Consider the following 22,450-nt stretch of genomic DNA (forward strand, 5'->3'; position numbering starts at 1 on the left):
AAATGCGTTTAATTGGTCTTTACCTTTGCGTTTAATTGGTCTTTTAATAATAATTTTAACATAGTTTTTTTCAATAATAATTTAATACTATAGATCGGTTATGTCCCTATAAAATCACCGCAAAACGTGATCCGAATAATATTCTACAAAACTGAGCGCACACATGCACAATTTTGTCTTTAATTCCATTATTTGTATATATATAGCTTTACATTTCCTGAAAACACAACTCGACATTGTAGACAATATTTAGGTACTATTTGTGTAAATAACGTTCGTTGTTGACCACAACTGACACTGAGATGTGGAAATTTTCTCTTTTGAGCGCCTCATTTTTCACGACCAAGTAACACATCTAACATTTTGTTTAACATCATTGGTTTTTCAACAAATTGACTACATAAAAATGCTCAGTCTTTGGGTTTGTCAATTTTTAGGTATACATCGATTTAAGTGATTTCATGTATGTCAAGGCTACAAATCACATCTTCATAGGCAATTAAACCGCTAATCACTTCACCTAGTTGTTAGAACATACACTCTGTTTCGTAGTCGTTAGCTTATAACCTTGCTTACCATTTAGTTAAATCGCACATCATCTTTGGAAGGACATCCTTTGTAGTTGCACAAATTACCTACTTGTAAGATTTCTCTAGAGATAACAGTGCGTGTGATCATTAATGGTATAATTAACGCAGTGCTGACGTTGTCTGAATAAAAGATAACACACATGTTGTAGTCAGAGCCTGTCATAGCCATACTTACCTCATTGCCAAAGCCAGTGCTCCTACTGTAGGTAATGTTTATCCCACTGGTTTACTCCACCTAGCCCCGCTTCGTTTTTTTTTTCTGTGTTAAATAAAATCGGCACTTGCCGATGGCTCCTTATACCAGTACAGCTCCGATGGACCAGTACAGCGATACCGGAGGATTTGAGCGAGCGCAGAAGTATCGCCTGATGAGACCCAAAGGCTGAAATAAAGACAGAGGACGGAACGACTCTCTAAGGGCGTCTCCTGTGAGACTCGGGCCTCAGCTTAGAAAGCTCAATTTAGGCAGTTCAGGAAGGAATAACCTTGGCCTAAATGAATCAGTCCGGACGCCCCCAAGATCGTGAGTTAGAAACGTCCGGGTGGCGTTAGATATCGGGGACCTCGTCTTCGCCGGCGAAGACGCTGTGTAGCTTGTGATTGTGTTGCCTGGGGAGCATTGTCGGTTGTCATGTCATCGTCTGGATCGTAAAGGACGTTTTTGAGAAGCCTCTGCTTGCAGTTAGCGTTAAGGTTGGGAGTAAAATTACAGGCCTCATACAGACAGACACATCTATACTAATATTATAAAGCTGAAGAATTTGATCGTTGGTTTTGTTGAACGCGCTAACCTCAGTAACTACTGGTCTGATTTGAAAAATTCTTTCAGTGTTAGATAGCCAATTTATCGAGGAAGACTATAGGCTATATATTATTCCCGTTACGATAAAATTTTAATAGATTTTGAAATTTTATAATCTCATTTATTTTGCAAATATCCAGACAACCTTTGCTTTTTATGTATAAATTAGTTGACATTGACCCTGTTTAAGCGAATGTATCATACAAATCAATATATTCAAACCTAGTCATCATCCCCATTAAGAAAATTCTCTGGTATGCAGGTTTCCACATGTTTTTCCTTCGCCGTTTGAGACACGTCATATTTAGTTTCTTAAAATGCACACAACTGAAAAGTTAGAGTCGCATGCCTCGCACTAGATTCGAACCTACATTCTCCGTAATCGGAGGCAGAGGTCATATACACTGAGCTATCACTGATATCAAGTAACTTTTCACAACACAAATTATTCTTTCAGCTTCATTTAGCTGAAAGAATACTTTGTGTTGTGAAAAGTTTCTTATTATATTTATTATATAAATAATTTCTTTCTCGCTGAGTTGACACGGAACCAGTGTGTCAACGCAAGTAGCGTCCCACACGACACACTAAACACAGAAAAATAAAATCTTTTTTTTTTTATTCTTTACAAGTTAGCCCTTTACTACAATCTCACCTGATGGTAAGTGATGATGCAGTCTAAGATAGAAGCGGGCTAACTTGTTAGGAGGAGGATGAAAATCCACACCCCTTTCGTTTTCTACACGGCATCGTACCGGAACGCTAAATCGCTTGGCGGTACGTCTTTGCCGGTAGGGTGGTAACTAGCCAAGGCCGAAGCCTCCCACCAGCCAGATCTGGACAAATTAAGAAAATCTCAGTCTGCCCAGCCGGGGATCGAACCCAGGACCTCCGTCTTGTAAATCCACCGCGCAAACCACTGCGCCACGGAGGCCGTCAAAATAACTGAATGAAAAAAAATTAAATATGCATTACTCAAAAAAGCAAAAAATAACATCTTACCCTAAGGCAGTGCTACGCCAAGTCGGCTCTAGAAGTTTATTTTGTTTTTTGGCACCGCCTTCAAACCAATCAATTTAACGGACATAGGTGCGATGTTATTTTTCGCTTTTTAGAGTGGACAAAACAAAATCAAATAAACAATATTTTATTTTTGTGTGCGTATACCCGAATCGGTGCTTACGTTTTTTTTTTCTCTTCCACAGTGGTTGTCTGGAAGAGATCGCTCTTTAGCGATAAGACCGCCATTTGTACATTAGTTTCTAAGTGTTATTATAAGTTATTGTTTATTTTTGTTTTTAATGTACAATAAAGTATATTTCTTCTTCTTCTTCTTCTTCTGTGTTTAGTGTGTCCTAGCATAGTGACCGGGCAATTTCGTTCACTTCAGTTATTATTTATTTCAGTTATTTTTATTTTTATTCTAACACAAATGTACTAAACTGATTTTCGTGAAAATTTAATGAACCACCAATCTGGAAGTATATACTCTTGTAACCAAAAAAATAAATTTCAAAATTGGTTAATAAATGAGGAAGTTATGAGGTACCTATAGGTAGGTGTATCAATAAACCACCCAGACAGGAAAAAATTATGAATAATGTTCTATTTCATTCTAAAAAAAAGAAAATTCGTACATTGCATCCGTGAAGCTTTGGCGGTCACTAGTCTATAGAGGAAAGATATCTTGATTGTTTGTTTGTTTGCATGGAATAAGCTCTAAAACTTCTGAACCGATTTGAAAAATTCTTTCACTGTTGGGAAGCTACGTTATTCCCGAGTGCTATATATATTATAACCGCATATATCTAAGAGAACGGCAAATATGGTTCGAAACCGCGTGGTGTGTGCTAGTATGTTATAAAGTGTCATAATATATTCAGCGAATTATAATTATAGGGACAATAATTACCGTGTCATAGTCACAATTATCCAGTCATACGATTATTGACTATTATACAATTAGCTATAAGCATAAAATTATATTAACGACATCGTATAAATAAATTGAACAAAGTCCTAATTATATCTAGGTAGGTACTCCTCAAAACGGCTTGACTGATTTTGATGAATCTTCGTGTTGTGTAGTTTTCATAACTCTTAAGTGGTTGTCCATCTCGAAATGTTTGGAAGTCTTCAGAAGAGGCCTATTCCCAGCAGTGTAAGTCCATCGGCTGATAATGATGATGATGATTATTCCATAAGCAAGGTTTATGTCATCATCATCATCATCATCATCAACCCATATTCGGCTCACTGCTGAGTTTGAGTCTCCTCTCAGAATGAGATGGGTTAGGCCAAAGAATTAAGGAAATTCTCTGGTATGCAGTTTCCTCACGATGTTTTCCTTCACCGTTTGAGACACGTGATATTTAATTTCTTAAAATGTACAACTGAAAAGTTGGAAGTGCCTGCTGCGGACCGGATTCGAAGCTTCACCCTCCGGAATCGGAGGCAAAGGTCATATCCACTGGGTTATCACAGCTTGTAAACGGTAACGGTTTGTGTAGTCTCGGCATAATATGAAAAAAAAAAACGCTCACAAAACGCTTCCCTAACGAATAAAGAGTGATTACTGTATAAAAGACGTTGATATATTACTTCTATCATTAAACGGTCAAGATGATATATCTTAATGTGAGATAATACATGATAACACTGAATACATACCGTCACGGTAGTTAATAAGTGAGCTGCAAAGTTTTTGCGCTAAATGCAATTATCATAGATACGCAATTAGCAAATGGGCAGTTAACATTTACGGATGTAAACGTTGTGTTTTTGCTTTCATTTTTTTGGCATTTATTAATAAGTTACGGTGAATTTCATGCATTTTGTTAGACTAATGTTGGTGGTTCGTCAACTTAATGAATAGGGATGATGACAGTTTTTTAAATTGTATATAAATTAGGAGTAAACTAATAGTAAAGCAATTTTGTAAAAGGAACAAGGTATCTGCGATCATTACTTTCGGAGCTACAGGGATTTAAAGAGTCAGATTTGCGGCGCTACCGCGGATCCCTGAAAAACGCCCCATACAAAATGGTACGAACTAATGACGTCGTAGGCAATGTAATGATCGTTAGATTTGTATGTGCGTTCAAACAAAATTACTAATATCTTTGTTATTTGTGCGTTTATGTTTATAGTTCAAATATTAAAAAATGTCACATATAATGTAAGGAAGCTAAAACTGTATGAATTTTCATCTAATTACGATAAAATATTTTTAATAGATTTTGAAATTTTATAATCTCATTTATTTTGCAATTATCCAGACAATCTTTGCTTTTTATGTATAAATTAGTTTACATTGACCCTATTTACCCGAATGTATCATAAAAATCAATATATTCAAACCTAGTCATCATCCCCATTGCATTAATGGACCGTGCATTAGATGCAATTCACTAAGTTTGCGAACTTGACTCAATTTATAGCTCTAAATGACATTATACTAATTTTTACACGTTTTTTATTAGCTTCACTTGTAACTATGTATGTAAGAAAATCTTGGAATCTTAATTTGACCCACTTCCCGGTCTTCGATTAAGATGTAATTTTGCACACGCTCTGGATTCTGATGACAATACATGACTAGCTTAGAAACGTCATTACATATCCAATATGGCGGCCTCCCAAATCACTTTAACTATGTATCTAAAACAATCTTGGAATCTTAATTTGACCCACTTCCCAGTCTTCGATTAAGATGAAATTTTGCACACGCTCTGAGTTCTGATTACAATACATGACTAGCTTTGAAACGTCATTACAAATTCAATATGGCGGCCTCCCCAATCACTTGTAACTATGTATCTAAAATAATATGGGAATTTTAATTTGACCCACTTCCCGGTCCTTGATTAGGATGAAATTTTACACACGCTTTGAATTCTAATGACAATACATGACTAGCTAAGAAACGTCATTACAAATCCAATATGGCGGCCTCCCGAAGATGGCGGATTGGCTGTTTGAAATTCACCCCCATGATGTGGATATCAAATGAAAGCGTTTGCTATCAGGAATACGAAAAAAATAATCACGTGACTTTTGACCAATTTTGTAATTTTTAGTGCGTGTTAAAAGCGTGTTTTTTAGTTTTTTAAACTATTTAAATTTATTTAATATGTCCATATAAAAATCAAATTTAAATTCAAAATTCATTTATATCAATTTGGCTTAGTTTACAAGCTTCTTTGAAATGTCAAGTTATGCCATGATTTAATGATGGTAAATAAAGTCAAAAACTTAAAATGAAAGTTACATATGTTCCAAAAGCGTTTGGTCTTGGCTTGAGAAGAGCCCATTACAAACTCATCATCATCATCATCATATCAGCCGATGGACGTCCACTGCAGGACATAGGCCTTCTGTAGGGACTTCCAAACATTTCGATCCAGCGAACCGCTGCGACTCGCATGATGTCCTCAGACCACCTGATGGGGGGTCGACCAACACTGCACTTACCAGTGCGAGTTCGCCATTCCAGCACTTTGGGACCCCAACGTCCATCGACTCTTCGCAACTTGTTGAGCTATGTCGGTGACTTTGGTTCTTCTGCGGATCTCCTCATTTCTCCTCCTTCATTCGATCACGCAGAGATACTCCTAACATAGCCTGCTGTGTGACTCTGAGCCTTCTTATGTGGCCCATAGTTTGCAAACAAACTCAGTCAAGGATTATTTGTTTACACTAATCGGATTCGAACCTACCACCGGAATCGGGGCACAGGTCATATCCACTCGGCTATCACGGCTCTAGTAACCTAATTTAATTAATTTAATGGGTCAAGCTAATTAATCGCTCCTAATTTGCTAACGTGCTAGTTTTAAAGACATCATTTCTATGCAACACAGAAATGTAAAAGTTATATAAATATGAAATGCCAAGGACTTGTTACGATATTCCGTCGTATACAGACTGGTCTGCGGTGCATTCCGATCACAGGTAGGCATACGTAGTAAAATCGACCTTGGCAAATGATTAACAGTTTCGTGAAATTATGAGCTCGTTTTTATTACGACCGTTTTTTTTTCTCTGTCGTCATAGTTGTTTGAGTTTTGATTTACAGTTTTAGTAGTTTTTTTTTTCATTAAACAATTTTTTTTTTAATGATAACTCGATATAAGTAAGTTACTACGCAAAAAAAGGTTTTTTGACGACAATATTTTTTCTATTTATAAGTAAATTGTATCTCAGATATCTGTTTAATTATTTATAGTCGTCTTTTTAACGAATGGTGGTTTTAAAAAAGCTTTTTTACGGATAACTTTATTTATGTTGAATGTTAATGTAATGTAATTAAATAACAGTTACGTGATAAAGTTTTTTAGACGACAATAATTTTTCTATTTATGAGTAAATTGTATCTCAGATATCTGTTTTATTATTAATAGTCGTCTTTTTAACGAATGGTGGTTTTAAAAAAGCTTTTTTACGGATAACTTTATTTATGTTGAATGTTAATGTAATGTAATTAAATAACAGTTACGTGATAAAGTTTTTTAGACGACAATAATTTTTCTATTTATGAGTAAATTGTATCTCAGATATCTATTTAATTATTATTAGATATCAAAATGTAGTCTTCTTTTGAACGAATGGTGATTTAAAAAATCGACTGTATTTTATTGACTGGTCTTTGACTGTGATTTAGTCTTTGACTGTGGTCCGACCCCCAAGTTAATTGGCGATAAAATTTGATATGATAGAATACTCTAGAATACTCTAACGTATCAATTACATCGTTTTTATTTGCTTTAGCTATCTAATATTTAATTGGAAAAAAATGAATAACCCAGCAAAGTTCCCAACTAAGCAAAGGTTTTCAATTTTAATTAAAAAAAAATTCGCACATTTTCTTATACCTAATTATTTATAGAAAAAAATTTATTACAGTAAAATTACTTCATACTATTATAGTAATTTATACTATTATAGTAATTCAAAACAATAAATAAATTTAAAAAAATATTAAATAAATGTTTTAACAAAGTACTTTTTCTTGTTGCAGGTAAAATGGCGCCATCTATTGGCGTAGCAGAGTTCTATGCCGGGAAAACAATTTTTATCACCGGTGCAACAGGTTTTATGGGAAAAGTTCTCATAGAAAAACTGTTAAGATGTTGCCCGGATTTAAACAAGATCTACCTGTTGATGCGGCCGAAAAGAGGGCAAAGTACCAAAGAGAGACTCGACGACTTTATGCATTGTCGGGTAAGTTGTAGCGCCATCTAGCGTCAAGTAGTTTATTTTCATTAAAGCTCTAAATAGTTAAGTTTATGTGTAAGCATACTTTATACTCTCTCTGCCAATTCACATTGCAAATACGACATAGACTCCACACGAAAAGTCATATCTCCATTCTCGCAAAATTGTACAGTTTGTTTCGCACTCTTTTATGAAAACTGACTGCATAATGTTTATTGATGATGAAAGATTTTGAAGATAATAATTAAGTCGCGAAGCCCGCGAACGCCATATAGATCACAGAGTACGCGCCGTGAGTGTTGAGCGCGTATAAACATATTCTTTACAGCGCCATCTCTTATTAAGTAGCATCATAAAATAATTTTTCATTTTATTTATTTCAGGTTTTTGATAACCTTCAAGAGACATCTCCTAAATCTTTCGACAAGCTCCATGTCATCAAGGGTGACATATTGCAAGATGAACTAGGGATGTCTAACCAGGACTGGGACATGTTGCAGAGGGAAACACAGATAATGTACCACTGCGCTGCTTGTGTTAGGTAGGTAAAACTGAATGACTTATCTTAGGGCTTCCGCACACGGGCCACCGGCCACAACGACAAAACGCCGCTACCGGCATATTTCCTATAATTTTCATACATTTTGTATTGACTCGCCACACACGGTTGATGACGGTGGCCGCCACACGCTACATACAGTAGTCGCTGCTGGCTTCTTGTAGCCCGCACTAAACACAAAACGCCGCAACACGCCATTCACGCGATTATGATACTGCATGTATGGGTTAAAAAGTAGGAGCCACCGACCACAAGCTAACAAGTGTCGACCACCGGCCACAAGTGGCGGTCGCGCGCTCCAGCTACTTTTGTGGTCCCTTCTTACTTCTTGCAGCATCGTTTGTGGCTATCGCGTGTGGCCTGTGTGCGACGACACTTAATGTTAGTTATTTTTATAGCACATCAATATAAATATAAATAAAAGTCTCTGATTTTAAAATAGGTTTATTCTAATGTTTCTTAATTACTCGACACTAAATTACAAACAAGCAGGATTTGCGGAAAACTAATTTTCACGTGACTGACGTCGTAGGCGTCTGCTAGAGAGAGACGAATATCTTAGCATTCCATGGATTCACCTTGCGGGTGTCGGTCCATCGCGTGGTAGAGAGAAGAACTCCGAGCAGAGTCCTGAACTTGTGACTACAGGATGTAGGGTTAAGGAATATATAATACAAAATAAAACATTTAGTCAGTATTTATAGTGAACTTCCATTAAGTGACGCCTGTTTCTATTCAACCCTTAGTATGTTTCTAGAAGTAAATAACGAGTTGGTTCTTCCCAGGTTCGACATGTTCATCCGTGACGCGGTCAACATGAACACTGTGGGAACAATGAGGGCGCTCAAGTTAGCGGAGGGCATGAAAAAACTGGAGGTATGAGTGATCAATATCTATATTCTATACCACAGAACAGACAACGCTAAAATCTAACGCTTCTTATATCTGTGTTCTATACTAATGTTGTAGAAGGATCTCTATCTTTTTTTTAATCTTTACAAGTTTGCCCTTAACTACAATCTCACCTGATGGTAAGTGAAGATGCAATCTAATATGAAATCGGGCTAACTTCGAGGAGGATGAAAATCCACACCCGTTTAGGTTTCTACGGCGACATCGTACCGGAACGCTAAATCGCTTAGCGGTACGTCTTTGCCAGCCAGACCTGGACCTATTAAGAAAATCTCAATTGGCCTAGCTGGGGATCGAACCTCGGCTCCCCGTTTTGTAAATCCACCTCGCATACCTGCGCCACGGAGGCCGTCAAATCTGGATCTACAGTACCAATGTTGAAAAATATTTTTCTAATAGAAAGCCATCTTTTCTGTGAGTGTCCTAAGCTATATTTTATACCAGCACTCCCACGGGAACAGGAACTACGCGGATGAAACCGCGCGGCATCTATTAATCTATACTAATTTTGAAATCCACTGGCCTTATTTTTTTTTTTTTTAGCTAATAATAATTTGAATATTTTCAGGTATTAGTCCACGTGTCAACGTCGTACTGCCGGTGTGAGCTCCCGGTGCTGGAAGAGAAGGTGTACCCATCTGTGCACAGGCCACAGAACATCATTCAATGCGTCAAATGGATGGACGACGACCTTCTTAACTATTTGCAACCCAAGTGAGAAAATGTATATATTATATCTATAAATTTAAAAGCGAAAATACTCATCACGAAGTATCGAAAACCGCTTGACGTACCTACAATGATTATAGTTAGTAGATGAAAGGGATGAAACAAAGTTCTTAGCTGTTTGATGAAAATCGGCCCAAGAGGTTTGCCGTCACAAAATGGCATTACAAATCCCTCAATATGGGTATCAAATGAAAGGGTTTGACTAGTAGAATACTACATACTATCACAAATTTCAAATAGAAGATGACCGCCACCAGAAAATGGCGAGTTACATTTTTTGTTGGGGTTTTTTTTTTATTTTTTATTACGTTATGTTAAAAATAACGAATGTCAGCTCGTAGTTGTTTATGTGTAAAAAAAATCTGTTGCAGATATTCCCTATCAGATATCGATTAATCCTATAACTTTATTTTCAAAACACTGTCCCAAATTCTTAATTTACCGTGTACTAAATTAAAAAAAAAAAACAGGTTGATCGAGCCTCAACCAAACACCTACGCGTACACCAAATCTCTGACCGAAGATCTGGTGTCACAACACGAGGGAAAATATCCAATTGTCATTGCAAGACCTTCCATTGGTAAGATGTTTACATTATTACATTTTGAAGAATAGGCTACTCGCCTGCTGTACAAAACTAAGAAGATTTTTTGCATAGAAGCAGTTTAGATGCCTAGAAACTCTAATCACATTTTTATCTGTGAAAATAATCTCGTAATTGTAATATTGTTATAAAATAAAACTGTATTTTTATCACGTCACCGCAAACGCCAATCATAAACTGTAACGTCATTCGCTACAAGGCATCGGTTTGTGATTGGCGCTTGCGGTGACGTGATATAATCACATCACTGCAAACGCCAATCACGCTGTTATCTCTATTAATGAATTTGCTAATGTGTTGTATTTCGGCGGCAAAAATTTTACGTAGATATTTTATCATTTATATTAAATTTTTTACTGGTTATTAATAACGGGACAAAATAAAATTTATCTTATAATACTTCCATAATTCAGTTTAAACAATGCATGACCATTGAATAAGAGTAAAAAATTATTCTTGTTCATGCTTGCTAACTATAAGCTCTTCTTATGACAGCCACTGACGATTAAGTAATTTCACATGCCTGCAGCGCTAACGGCTTGACAACCGATAAAACTGATCGTGTGTTGGTCGCAATGTGAATGACATCATGCACGTCATTAGCGCTGCAGGCATGTGAGATTATTTGATCTTCAGTGGCTGACTTTATACAGTCTCTACGAGAAATAAATTTCAGACAAGCTAGTCTACAGTATTCTTAATTCTGAGATAGTACTATCTATATTTATAGTAAAGTTGTCTCTCCGATATACGATGCACTTATGCATCACCTATAATAATAATCATCATAATTAATCATTAATATATCGTAAATTGGACTTTGTAAAGCCTAAACCAAAGGCATAACAGAAGATGACCCAAAAGAACGAACCAAACGGCGATTGGGAAAGTCGATCAAATGGATTAGATACCATTTAAGAACATAAAAATTATAAAAAAGACAAACACAGAACTATCTAAAAAATATTTTTATTATACAAACAAACAAACATATTTTTTTTTGTTTTGCCGACAAATGTAACAGCCTTATTTTTTTTTAATTTATAGTATTTTTTTAGTGACTGCCGCTAACAAAAAACCCCTGCCTGGCTGGGTGGAGCCTTAATTTTTTTTTAATTTATAGTATTTTTTTTTAGTGACGGCCGCTTACAAAGAACCCTTGCCTGGCTGGGTGGACAACTTAAACGGACCAACCGGGCTACTAGTTGGAGCTGGGAAAGGTAAGGACAAAAATGTTAAAATTAAAAATTTTGAAAATCAGTCAAAGCAAAACAATAGTCCTCATAACAAATAAACATAAGAGGAATTACAAAAACTACGATATAAGTAATTTTGAATAGTTTTTCTAATTTATACATAAAAAGCAAAGATTGACTGGATATTTGCATGATAAATATGATTATAAAATTTCAAAATCGATTAAAAATCTTTTATCGTAGTTAGATGAAAATTCATACAGTTTTACCTTCTTTACATTAAATGTGTCATTTTTTAATATGTGAACTATAAACATAAACGCACAAATAACAAAGATATTAGTAATTTTGTTTGAACGCCCATACAAATCTAACGATAATTATGTACCTTAGACGTCATTAAAGCGTACACTTTTGTTTTGGGGCGTTTTCCGCGGCAGTGCCGCTAATCTGACCATTTAAATCCCTGTTATCCGAAAGTAATGATCGCAAATACCCTGTTACTTTTACAAAATTGCTTTACTATTAGAATTCTCTTGATTTATATATATACAATTTAAAAAACTATCATTATCCCTATTGTCATGTCAGGGCTCATTATTTGTCATCGTTTCAGACTTTGTAATATTAATGAGTGATGTACCATTATTTCACAGGAGTGATTAGAACCATGCATTGCAATGAGGACTACTTGGCCGATGTGGTTCCCGTAGACATGGCCGTCAACGCTTGCATCCTCCTGTCTTACATCACTGCCTTGGAAAAGTAAGTATCGAGATACGCGGCAGCGTATCAGTCATATTCGAGCGGAGGCTAGATAAAACTTGCCTTAAACATATACCAACCTGCGAAAGTTTTACAAGTGTTGCTAAGCTTTTGGGTCCACCGGTGACAAAAGAAAAAACATCAGAAAAAGGTACATGAATCTTCAGTTTAAGTAGTGAATATTTAATTCTGTCTATTGCTACGTTTAAGTCAAAAGTAGATTAAAAGAAAAATAGAATGACTAAAAAAAACTTGAAAAAAAAATACGTACCTATAGTAATTAATATTCCCCTTTAGATAAAAAAGCTTGAAATATTTTTTAAACATTTTACTAACTTACTGTATAACCTGATGCTGGAATCTGGATGTCGTCAGTCCACCTGGTGGAAGTTTGCCATCAACCCCCCACCTGACGACATTAAGCGAGTTGCAGGGATTCGCTTTATGCAGGCTGCTCAGGATCGTGATGTTTGGAAGTCCCTACAAAAGGCCTATGTCATGTAGTGGACGTCCATCGGCTGACATGATGATGATGATGATGATGATGATGATGATGATGATGATGATGATGATGATGATGATGATGATGATGATGATGATGATGATGATGATGATGATGATGATGATGATGACTGTATAACTTTTTGTATTTTAAAAATTAATAACATCATTATATTTTTTCAGACCAAAAGAAGTCCGAGTTTGCAATATCACACAGTCCGGTTACAACCCTATCACATGGGGACAAGCACTCGATATGGGTAATTAACTACCTTACTCAATGCTATTATTAACCTAAGAGTTGAGGAAATCCCAATGTTATTCAGTTTTAATCCATATATGAAGCTATACTAAACATTTAGTAAACAATAACCTTCGAAACTAAGCGCGATTTGAAGCTTCTTATCCAGTAGCGTAGCGTGCCTTGGAGGAGGCCCCGTATCAAAATTATTTGGGGGTGCCCAACTATTTCTTAGAAAGGAAATTTTTATCCTTCTTTACAATCGAAGAAAAATGCTTGCTTTAAATAAATATGACAAAACAAAAATAGGATTGCTTTTTGACTTTTTCATTTTTGAAGTGAAATTGTAGATAACATTTTACAAATTTTTGCTTTTACACGTAAGGGGCCCCTGTAGTCCGGGGGGCTGTATCATTGATACGGCTGATACGGTAGCTACGCTCCTGTTCATAACTTAAATGTTAAAAAAATATACTTGATTGAATGAGAAACCTCCTCCTTGTTTGGAGTCGGTTAAAAATATAAATATTACAGTGGATATACGATATTACTTTGATATTTGTATCAAGTTAGGTGTTTTTGTCGAACAACCAAAGTGTCTGTGTCAGCGCTTAATCGAATTTTAAGATTTGATGATTTTGAATTTTAATTTTTTTTAATTTTGATGATTTTTTATTTCATCAAAATCAGTTGAGTATTTCAGATTTAGATATTTTTTTTTATAAATAACGAATATTTCTTGTACTGCTAAAGGTCGAGTCCACGTCCAAGAGTTTCCATTCTCGGTGTGCCTGTGGTATCCAGGCGGCTCCCCGAAGAGCTCCAGACTGCAACATCTGTTGGCAGTGTTCTTCATGCATTTACTGCCCGCATATTTTGTCGACTTTCTCCTATTCTTGACCGGACAGAAAACATTGTGAGTTTTTACAAGATTTGATATTAATAATAGGTATATTAGATTGTAGGATTCATAAATGCGAAAGATCATTCATCACGAAATTTCAAAAACCACTTGACGTACAAAGATGAAATTTGGCAGGGAGGTAGTTTATATTTAGTTACCGTCTGCTAAGAACGGATTTTACGACAGGGTCGGATTAAGGAGATCTAAGGGCGGACGAAGTTGCGGGCATCCGGTAGTATAAAAAAATAAGAACGGCTGGACCGATTTGGTTGAAAATTGGTGGGGAGGTAGCTTGGAACCAGGAGACGGACATAGAATACTTATGGTATAGGTATGGGTAGAATTTCACGCGGACGAAGTCGCAGGCGTCCGCTAGTTGTACATATTACATTAGGAGTATGCTAACATTCGAGTTTCCTCTCAGAATGAGAGGGATTAGGCCAAATAGTCCACCACGCTGGCCCAAATGCCGATTGGCAGACTTCACAGAAAATAAAGAAAATTCTCAGGTATGCATATTTCTCACGATGTTTTTCCTTCACCGTTTGAGACACGTTATATTTAATTTCTTAAAACGCACATAACTGTAATGATGTGCATTTGCATTGGAGGTGCATGCCCTGGACCGGATTCGAATCTACATCGTCTGAAATGGGAGGCAGAGCTCATTAGGCTATCACGGCATATATTTCCTAATTTACTGTCATTCTATTTCAGCATGATCAAAATACAAAAGCGCGTCAACTACGGCTTAGAAGTCCTTCAATACTACACAACAAAAGAATGGTTCTTCCAGAACGATTACTATAGATCGCTACAGAACCAAATATCTAAAGCAGATGATGAGACGTTTTATACTAATATTGAGGTAAGCTATTTACCTAATTTAGTCTGTACAGGATGCTCAGGAGTATTTTCCATAATTCTAAGGTACATTGTTTTTTAAAAAAATTAATTCAAAATTTTCAAGGAACATATTGTGTTCTAAAATGAATATTTTCGGAGTAGGTGAATAATATTTCTTTCGTAAATAGATCTTATTTGTATATACGCATCCATAAAATAATGATGTAACCAAAATTATTCATTGAATGCAACTATAGATAATAATGCGTGTGTTACATGGATATTCGGAATTATTTGAATTACTTTGTATGAAAACATATATATTTTTTTTATTAATAAACTATTAGTTATGCAGTTCGGTTCCTATTAGTACCTAGTCTCGTCAACACTTTGCAGTTATGAGAAATACTCTCGAGTACGCGGTATAAGTACTAATATTATAAATATGAAAAGTTTGTGAGGTTACAGGGGAGTAATCTCTGGATCCACTGAGCCGATTAAATAAATTACTTTAGCAATAAAAAGCCTTCAATATTTGTGAGTACCTTATTGCTATTTTTATCCCCACGGAAACGGATGCTACGCGGGTGAAACCGCGAGCTGCTAGTAATATTTTTTTTACGGTATTATCATTCATAATAGAATAAAAATACTGAAATTATTTTATATATTTATACTAGTTGACCCGGTTAAGCCTCGCTTTGATTCATTCCTCACCCTATGCTACTCCCACCAGTGGCGTAGCGTGTCTTGGAGGGGCCCTGTATGATGTATTGGAGGGCCCAAAATTTGTTGGGGTCCCAGGGTAAAGATTTCTCATTTGTTTTTTTAGGGTCTCAGGGTAAAGAGAAAGAAACAAAAATGCTTGCTTAAAATAAATATGACAGTGAGAGTGACATATGTAGGATGTTACCATTTTTTGTTGGGCGCACATTTAACGCGGGAAAAAAGATTGCCTTTTTTGTCTGTTGTCTTTTGTCATTTCTGAAGTGAAATTCTATAGGCAGTTGTTTATTGCTTTTATACGTAAGGGGCCCCTGTAGTCTGGGGGCCCCGTATCTACACTAATTTATGAGTTGGTTTGTTTGATTGAACGCGCTAATTTCAGGAACTACTGGTCCAATTTGAAAAATTCTTTCAGTTTCCCCAGATCCCATTTATCGAGGAACGCTATAGACTATACATATATTATTCCCGTTTTCTAAAAACTTGTATTATTTGGTAACAAATTTTAATAAAAAAGATGTCATCAGACAGTAAATATAACTTAAAAAAATTATCAATTGACAGGTGGTTCACTGGAGTTCCTACATAAGAAACTACATAAAGGGAGCGCGGGAGTATTGCTGCAAGGAGGATCCTGCGACTTTACCTCAGGCCAGGCGATTACATAAACAGTAAGTAAACAGGAAATAAAACCGGCCAAGTGCGAGTCAGACTCGCGTAAGAAGGGTTTCCGTAACATTATCTATAAAAACCGCTACAACACCAAGTTTGTTGTAGAGCCTCTTAAATATTTTTATAAATGTTTTCAAACTTTAATCGTCTCTCCTGCATAATTTACTGCATGGCGACTAATACAAATACAGAACATAAGAAAATTTTAAAAACCGTTAACAGTCATGAATTTAGTAAAAAACAACTTCGTCAGTAATTTCTTCATTATTTATAGTTTCCGAAGCTGATGTCAAATTACAAATTGTAAAATATAAATTTATTATTATCAAAAACAGCTACCAAAATATCTTTATAACATTTTCAAAACTAAAAATTTATAATATATTTATATTTACTGCTTTTTTCAAAGATTTTAATATACCTATTGTTTGTAATTACCTAATTGTTTTCTTCTTTGCAGGTTATACTACTTAGACAAAGCTGTCCAGCTAACTATCTACGCACTCATCGCCTACTTCATATATTACTATATCATACTATATTTTTGTTAATTCAATTAAATAAAATATTTTAGCTGGAGGCCATTTTAATGCAATTGTTATATTTAAATATTTACTTAGACTGCCAGCCTGCACAACCGAGAGTTACCTACGTTTATTATATTTTGTTTATTTACTCCACCGAAAGTAATTAGTTTTGTTAAGGCTTGTATCTTTAGCTAAGTTGATTTACCTGGCACTTCAAAACACACACAAGTAGAGCCTGTCCAGCTCGCCTATTTCCTTTTTTGGTCTTTATTAACAACATATTAAAATAAACATCAATTCAATATTGAAAAAATGTCATCTACCTACATGAGATATCGTGTATGTCAACTAGCATATGTCAAAGATTAACTTGCAGATGAGGCTCTTTAGAGCGAGTCTCGCGTATTGATACTCACACGTGGTCAAGTTACTAGGACTACATACCTGTATAATGTACATCCCGTCCAGAAGTAAGTGATTAAACGCGCGTTTCCGTTTCCTCACTCGCGCGTAAAAAGTGCATTTGGGCGGGACATACTCGTATTATGTAGCCCTAGTATCTCGGCTACGTGCCAGTGTCGCGTTAAACGCCTCATCTAATGTAATATATAATGTCTAAGAAGCGAAGGACAACAGACTCTGAAAAGAAACTGAAAACGACATTTGTCGTATATTCACGTACGGCAGTGCACAGTTTTAAATTCACCTCTATCTTTCTCTGTCTAAACCATACAAAAGACAGAGACAGACATACCTACGCATTTGAAGCTCACATTGTAAAATTATAAAAAAAAAACAGCGTTATAGAAATAGTGCTACATCGAATGTATTGACGTGCCAGGTAAACATAATTTAAATATACGTACGCTCAACATATACACATATATACTCACATATACATACATAGTCTTAATGCATTATATAATATGTAGTTAAGTATTCTGTATATTGATATGTTACATTTTTACGCATGGGCAGGATAAGGCAGTCTTACTATATTACCGTTAGGGCTGGTACACATCAGGCAAGTTGTAGCGTAGCGCATTTTGTTGATATAATTTATAATATTTTTTAAAATGTTTCATTTACTTAATAGGGTTTTTTAAAATTTAATAGCATTTCATAGGACTTTTGAGCAATAAATTATATTATTAAGGGCCGGTTTCACCACTTTCTATTAAGTGTCTGATAGCTGATTCTGGAGTTATCTTTTTGTCTTTTGATATAAAGTGAGGAAGTGATAGAGCTTATGTTTAGACTATCCGATTCTTATCAGAGTCATTATTTATCCGATGGTAAAATCTCTTATAAATTAATAACATTTTAATGGAACATTTTTTATTTAAGTGTGAAAACAAAAATTAGTTAAATGTAATCCACAATCTCATAAAATACACTCAGAGGCACAATTATCCGCCCATTTTAATATGACGCGAGTACATTAAAGTGGGCGGATAATTGTGCCTCAGAGTATATACTACAAATATTTGTTGTAATTTTTTTTTTCAAGTTACTACACAAGACGTAGGACCTACGTCTTGTGTAGTAACTTGAAAAAAAAAACATCATTACCTACGTCGTAGGTAATGATGTTTTTTGGGTTTGAGTGTAAGAACATTGAAATATACAATGGAAATGCCTGAATTTCTAATTTTAGAAAAAGGTTTCGGGATTTGGCACATATATAGCCCCCCAAACTAATTTTGATACAGGGCCCCTCCAAGGCACGCTACGCCACTGGTTTGATATTAACAAACGCGATACGTTGCGCCTGGCCAGATATGTACCGGACTTTTGTCATTCATGTATAATATTATAATATTACCTATCAGTAATAGTTATATTGTAAAAACTATTTAATATTTAAGACTATTAATCAAAGAATAATTCAAATGAAGACATATCCCTTTCTGTGTATAGGAAATAAACATTTATTTCCTAACACATTATTTGTCAAAATATTGAAACATTAGCAATTAAAATTTAACTAGGTACCCTTTTATTTTTAGAATTTAAATTTATTTCAAATTAAATACGAATCTCGACGATTAAATTAAATACGACTCGGAACTCGTGGAAAAGTTTAACGAGTTCAAATTAAAAAAACATTGCAAAATACCAAAGTCATGTAGGTAGGTACTTAATCCTATTCCATATATGTTAATGATACCCCATTTGCAATGACAATAGCAATTTTGTATTGGGTCAGACTACGTTTGAATATATTGATTTTTATGAGACATTCGGGTAAATAAGGTCAATTTTATCTAACTAATATATAAAAAACAAAGATTGTGGGGATGTTTGTTAAATAAATAAAATTTCAAAATCAATCAAAAATGTTTTAACGTAAAAGTTTTATTTTAAGCTTGCTTACATTCAATAGGACATTTTTCATTTAATGAAGTATAAACTTATAAAAGCACAAATAACAAAGATATTAGTAATTTTGTTTGAACGCCCATACAAATCTAACGATCTCACGAAGCGATGACGTCATCCTTTCGTGCTATTTTATTATGGAGTGTTTTAAACGATCCGTGGCAGCGTCGCAAATATGACCCTCTAAATCCCTATAGCTGCGAAAGTAGTGATCGCAGATACCCTGTTACTTCTATAAAATTGATTTATAACAAACTAGCTAAACGCGGTTTTTTTCGCGTGGTCCCCGTTCCCGTAGGAATACGGGGATAGTATATAGCTTATAGCCTTCCTCGATAAATGGGCTGTCTTACACTGAGAGAATTTTTTAAATCGGACTAGTAGTTATTGAGATTAGCGCGTTCAAACAAACAAACTTTTCAGCTTTATAATATTAGTATGGATTACATACTTTTATTAAATACATTATATTATATGCAATTTAAAAAAATGTCATCATCCCTATTGTATATGTACATACAGTATTTTGTGAATTTAAACTTTTAGGATAGATAGCGAAGTAATGGTTTGTGATACAATGCAATAGATTGCAGATTTATGCGAAGTTTCTGATTTCAACGTGACATCTAATGTACAACAAAAACAAGCTTATATGTAATCCCTAATATAAAGTGTAGCAATAAAGAATTTTAGAAGAGAATAGTTTTATGGTGCCATGATTGTAATCATTTGTTTTTATACAAGACTAGTAGAACCTAATTCCCATATCGGTGGGAATATGGAGATAAAATATAGCCTATGTTACTTCCTGATAATGCAGCTTTTATTGGTGATTGGTGATAGAGATATTTCTTTGTAGTTTACTTAACACGTTCACTGCGGTACGAGATCGATTGATCTCGTACCGCAGTGAACGTTTGTAGCGGCTTCAAGAGTTACAGCGGAAAGTACAGAAAAATCAGGCCGCAGCGATGTTTGAATTCCTTAGAAATTCGTGTTTACGTTAACGCGATAGTAACAGTATCAAACTGCCGCTAGGCCCTCAGATACCACATTGATACAATTTTGGCGTGCAATGAGGCTTTAGCTTTGCATAATTCTGCATCGGTATACGAGTGCTTGATTCGTTTATTGACTTTGTAAACTGTGAAAACAAACTTTGTATTGCGTGTGTTACTTATTTGTTGGTTATTTTTATATGTGGTATAATAAATAAATGATTAAAATTAATTAACGAAAATTTTTCGTGTTTAATTTTTTTCGTGCCTGCGAGTTTTTCGTCCTTTCTTGCTGTTCATATCCTGGTAACGTTTTTTTTTATTGTCTACAAGTTAGCCCTTGACTACAATCTCACCGGATGGTAAGTGATGATGCTATCTAAGATGGCAGGTCATCTTAGATAGCATCATCACTTGTTAGGATGAGGATGAAAATCCACACCCCTTTCGGTTTCTACACGAAATCGTACCGGAACGCTAAATCGCTTGGCGGTACGTCTTTGTCGGTAGGGTAGTAACTAGCCACGGCCGAAGCCTCCCACCAGCCAGACCTGGACCAATTAAGAAAATCTCAATCGGCCCAGCCGCGGATCGAACCCAGGACCTCCGTCAAGTTGACTCCACTCGAGAACGCACACTCCCAAAATTTTACAGTTTGTTTCGCCCTTTAAAATGAAAATTGATTACTTTATTAAATGACGAATGAAATGAAGATTTTGAAGATAATAATAAAACCACAAAACCCACGAACGCCTCTACTACACTCACAATGGGGATGATGACTAGGTTTGAATATATTGATTTTTATGATACATTCGGGTAAACAAGGTCAATGTTAACTAATTTATACTTAAAATGCAACGATTGTCTGGATATTTGAAAAATAAATGAGATAATAAAATTTTAAAATCTATTAAAAATCTTTTATCGTATTTAGATGACAGCGGTGGGATCCAAACCGAGTTAATTTATTTACGGATGTTTGTATACTAATGCAAATATGGAACACGCGAGGCCTCCAGCGGAACTAGTGTTGGAAGGCGGTCCGGTGAGCCGAGCAGACGCGTGGCGTAAATGGCACAGGCAGTTCAATGTGTTCACAAAGTAAGTGCAGATGTCCAGGCGAGTCTACTAATTAATCTTGTAGGACCTGATGGTCTTTTACTACATGGTAAAAGACCATTCATACAGTTTTAGCTTCCTTACATTAAATGTGACATTTTTCAATAAATGAACTATAAACATAATCGCACAAATAACAAAGATTTTAGTAATTTTGTTTGAACGCCCATACAAACCTAACGATCACGAGCCAAGGACGTCACTAAATCGTGCCATTTTGTAGGTATGAAGCGTTTTTCAGGGATAGTAATGATCGCAGATACCCTTTTACTTATACAAAATTGCTTCGCTATTAGTATACTCTTAATTTATATACAATTTAAAAAACTGTCATCATCCCTATTTTAGACGTCTGCGGCGTGAGTGCTGAATGCTGAGCGCGTATAAGCATAAGCATTTCAGCGCCATCTCTCATTGAGTAGCATCATAAGAAAGTTTTTAAAGCAAATGTATTACAGCGCCATCTCTCATTGAGTAGCATCATAAGAAAGTTTTAAAGCAAATGTATTTCAGCGCCATCTCTCATTGAGTAGCATCATAATAAAGTTTTTAAAGCAAATGTATTTCAGCGCCATCTCTCATTGAGTACCATCATAAGAAAGTTTTTAAAGCAAATGTATTTCAGCGCCATGTCTCATTGAGTAGCATCATAAGAAAGTTTTTAAATCATATGTATTACAGTGCCATCTCTCATTGAGTAGCATCATGAGAAAGTCTTTAAAGCATATGTATTACAGCGCCATCTCTCATTGAATAGCATCGTAAGAAAGTTTTCTTAATTATTTCAGGTTTTCAATACCCTTCAAGAGACATCTCCTAAATCTATTGATAAGCTCCATGTCATCAAGGGTTACATACTGCAAGATGAACTAGGGATGTCTAACCAGGACTGGGACATGTTGCAGAGGGAAACACAGAAAATGTACCACTGCGCTGCTTGTGTTAGGTAAGTAGGTAAAACTTACTCTGTCTATACCAAAGAATATATACCACTGGTCTATTACAACAAAAACATTAGCAACACATATTCGGCTCACTGCTGAGCTCGAGTCTCATATCCACTGGGCTATCACGAAATAAAACATTTAGTCAGTATTCATAATGAACTTCCATCAAGTGACGCCTGCTTCTATTCAACAACAAAGCAAAGTGAACTTT

The 22,450-nt window shown here is 35.5% G+C and overlaps 1 protein-coding gene across 1 annotated transcript in view; it reads left to right on the forward strand.

The window, feature by feature from the left end:
* LOC112042790 (putative fatty acyl-CoA reductase CG5065) overlaps positions 1-17,993 on the forward strand; it is a 44,559-nt gene extending 26,566 nt beyond the window's left edge. Inside the window, exons 2-13 of the mRNA XM_024077950.2 lie at positions 7,412-7,614; positions 7,992-8,149; positions 8,953-9,043; positions 9,648-9,793; positions 10,279-10,388; positions 11,549-11,632; positions 12,265-12,373; positions 13,058-13,134; positions 13,869-14,031; positions 14,737-14,887; positions 16,156-16,262; positions 16,724-17,993. Coding sequence (XP_023933718.1) covers positions 7,417-7,614; positions 7,992-8,149; positions 8,953-9,043; positions 9,648-9,793; positions 10,279-10,388; positions 11,549-11,632; positions 12,265-12,373; positions 13,058-13,134; positions 13,869-14,031; positions 14,737-14,887; positions 16,156-16,262; positions 16,724-16,814 — 1,485 coding nt within the window. The 5' untranslated portion in view covers positions 7,412-7,416 and the 3' untranslated portion in view covers positions 16,815-17,993. The remainder of the gene's footprint in view (positions 1-7,411; positions 7,615-7,991; positions 8,150-8,952; positions 9,044-9,647; positions 9,794-10,278; positions 10,389-11,548; positions 11,633-12,264; positions 12,374-13,057; positions 13,135-13,868; positions 14,032-14,736; positions 14,888-16,155; positions 16,263-16,723) is intronic.
* The last annotated feature ends 4,457 nt before the right edge of the window (positions 17,994-22,450 follow it).

The sequence above is a fragment of the Bicyclus anynana genome, chromosome 8, assembly GCF_947172395.1.
Source record: "Bicyclus anynana chromosome 8, ilBicAnyn1.1, whole genome shotgun sequence".
In the NCBI taxonomy this organism is placed as follows: Eukaryota; Metazoa; Arthropoda; class Insecta; order Lepidoptera; family Nymphalidae; genus Bicyclus; species Bicyclus anynana.